At 47.0% G+C, this 3,146-nt stretch overlaps 1 protein-coding gene across 1 annotated transcript; it reads right to left on the bottom strand.

Moving 5' to 3' along the window:
• Positions 1–977: 977 nt before the first annotated feature.
• On the bottom strand, positions 978–1,728 carry LOC123441460 (small polypeptide DEVIL 11-like). The gene has a single exon (XM_045117907.1). The coding sequence runs from the start codon at positions 1,572–1,574 to the stop codon at positions 1,350–1,352; it is 225 nt and encodes a 74-aa protein (XP_044973842.1). The 5' UTR covers positions 1,575–1,728; the 3' UTR covers positions 978–1,349.
• Positions 1,729–3,146: the final 1,418 nt, after the last annotated feature.

The raw sequence follows: 3,146 nt of genomic DNA, 5'->3' as shown, positions 1-3,146 counted from the left end.
GTGCAATAGACATGACAACTTTTAAACTCAAAAAAGTCATCAAAACATATTGATATGAGATGTAGTTTCGAACAACTAGGCCGCGATGGATTTAATGGTAAAAACGGATCTTCAATCGGATTTTTTATTTAAGGGATAAGCCATTTTAAAAACTGAAAATCCAAAATCGATGACGTGAGGCAGAAGGCCGGGCATGTGGGCGTTACCTATTTTGCCAACACGTAGGCGTGCGGGCTGTTTCTCTTGTACACCACACGAGACGTGTGGCAAGACCTCTTAACGCCCATACGTGTGAGCGTTATCGCGACCCAAAAGAAAAGCATGTTGTAATTGAACGATGCTGCTTATGTTTGGGGGGGGGGGTATTTTTTTTACTTGAGTGTTGATGAAAATGGAAGCTGTGAGAGTATTGTCCAAAAAGAAAATATTGAGGATGAAAGGTATCTGCCCCATATACTGGAAAGGAAATATTAGGGAGAAAAGTAGTAGGCGAAAATGCGTTGAAAGTTGTTTTAGAAATGTTTCCAAAAAGGAAATATTGCGGAGGAAAGGCACCTGTGCCTGAAATGAAAGAAAAAAATGCCAGAATTGAATGAGCTGACCATGAATTAGCTGTCATTCTTTTATCATTGCCTACTCAGCTGTCAACCCTTCAAATTGCAAGGCCCGTCCAGCTAATTAATCTTTTGGAAACTTACAAACAGGAGTACTTTGCATCCTTCAGGCTGTAATCTCAGAAAATCTTATCAATCTCATAACGTCGAATTTATCCGTTTTAGCAACTCATTGAATGCATGCATGCAAATGAGATTTGACCGAACAAGTCCACATCGAGCAAGGGCTAGCTATACGATGGGTCGAAAGATTCAACAAGAAGCATTTCTCTACCAATTACACATCTACACGCGCGTTGTATATATCATACATTCATACTAACTAAAACAACGACAAGAATTAGGGGACGGAGGGAGTACACATCTACACGCGCGTCGTAGTATCATACATTCATACTAGTAACTAGTAAGCGCCGAAGAAGAAATTGCGGTAATGCGTAGATCACCAACGGTCTCAGCGGCCAAAAGAACAAAACAAATCCCGAACCGATGAACACAAGAAGTTGACAACATTTTGTCTCGGCTATTATTCATAAGCTCGATCGATCAACAGGCGGCCGCCGGGCTTGTATGATATGATTGTACAGGGAATCAATCAACAGCGCAGCAGGGAGGAGGATTAATCAGCCGAGCGAGCGAGCGAGCTTACTTAGCCGGCCGAGCTGCATGGAAATTAATGGCGACGGGGATCGGGCGCACGACGAGGCCACCGGTTAGCTTAGCATAGCATATCCATCAGGTGTCGTCGTGCCAGCAGAGGAGCATGTGGAGGCAGCGGCGGGCGATGTAGAAGCGCGCACGGTGCTCCCTGGCCCTCCTCCTTAGCCTCACCACCCGCTCCCTCACGCGGCCGCTGCTGCTGCTGCTTCCGGCGGAGTAGCTCCGCAGGAGCAGCCGACGCCCCGTGATGGCGCCCGTCGTCGTCGTCGTCTCGGCGGAGGACGACCTCGCCGGCTCCATCCTCCTCCCTCCTGTATCCTTGGAAGCGATGTATTTCACCGGCGAGATCCGATTGACAACTGGAGACGGATGTATTTAGAGCTAGGAGAGTGGCGCATGAATTAATGGGAATGAATGAATGCACTGGCTTGCTTCTCTCACCCTGTCTCTTACCAGTTAGTACCACCAAGAGCACGCAGAGCGCGCGTGCTCCTCGCCGGCGGCGGCGGGCTGTCGGCGGGCGGCGACGGGGGTTCTGGGGCCCGCACGCGCGTGTCGGTTACTGCTTGCACTGGCCAGCCAGCCGCCAGCGTAGGCTCGCCATCGGAGATCGAGCTTGGACGGACTGCCGGAGACCCGGAATTGTAACTGACCTCGATCGCTTTCTAGTCAGTAAGTGTTTGTTGTTGGCTTCTGCATGCATGCGCGCAAGACAAAGCAGCAAGGCGGGAATGGAAGTGAATCGCACCGGTCTTGGTATTTCCAAACCACCCAGGAGGTAAATTCTGGACATTTTCCTCCCATCTCTGCACTGCTCCAATGGAGAATCTGGGCTCTGGAGGACTGGATCCTGTGTTTTGAAATTCGGCCGAAAAAAAATGGATTTCGGCCATCTCGGCCTGGGGTGAGATCTAACTTTCCGCCGAAATTGGTCAAATTTGATGAATTTTAGTCAAAGTACAGTCAAAGTTTGGTTAAATTTCGGCCAAAATTTTTTAAAATGGCCAAAATTCGTCCATCTCGGCCTAGGGTGAAAAAAATTGTCAAACCGAAAATCAAAACGCTCTGGATCTCGATCGACCTCCTTCCCTTCCCTTTTAAGCTACGATCGACAAGCATCATCAGTGCTCGACGACGGCGAAAAGGAAAATGCCAGTTGAGTTCTCTTAATTAGCAAGAGAAATAATGTGTGTGGCTGGCTTCATTTATAAAGTCGTGTGTATGCTTTTCTTTATAAGAATAACGTGTGTGCAAATAGCTAGCTACCATCAAAAAACAAAACCAAGAGACACTTTCTGGTTGATGCATGCATGATTTCATCTACACCAATCTAAACTTCCAACAATCGAAATCCGGGCTTTTAATCAAATTCAGAACAATGAAAGTCTTCTTCAATCCTCAAGCCAAATGTTCCATGTTGCAAAAAAAAAAAAAACGCCTGCTTCAAACTGCGGGTGCCCTCTCTTGACCCCCTTTCACGTCGGCAGGGTATCTGTGCCGTGTGGGTGGAGTCATGTCTTATTTGGTGGTTCTTGTCGACTATCTCCTATGTGGAGCCAAGGCTTGGCTCCACGCAAGGAGAAAAATTTAATGGTAGGAGGAGAAGGGAGGGTGGTAGATGCGCACGACAACAACAACACACACGACAAATACGTATAGTTGGAGGAGGTGGGAAACGAGCAGGTGACAAGAAAGGGGGAGAATGTTCGAAATAGCGTCCAACCCGCGTTCAAAGAATTAATTGTCAACCAAAAAAATGAAAGACATGTTACTGTGATTTATCTCGGTGTCCATGGCTAGTTTGAACACTTAACAAAAATAAGCTGTAACAAAAAAGTTTCAACGGGAAGTGGACCCTATGTATGTATGTAT

The sequence above is a fragment of the Hordeum vulgare genome, chromosome 1H (genome assembly GCF_904849725.1).
Source record: "Hordeum vulgare subsp. vulgare chromosome 1H, MorexV3_pseudomolecules_assembly, whole genome shotgun sequence".
Classification (NCBI taxonomy): domain Eukaryota; kingdom Viridiplantae; phylum Streptophyta; class Magnoliopsida; order Poales; family Poaceae; genus Hordeum; species Hordeum vulgare.
This window is presented reverse-complemented; position numbering and strand designations above follow the sequence as displayed.

Coding starts and splice junctions, on each gene's coding strand:
- LOC123441460 (XM_045117907.1), bottom strand. CDS start 1,574: ATGGAGCCGGCGAGGTCGTCCTCCGCCGAGACGACGACGACGACGGGC.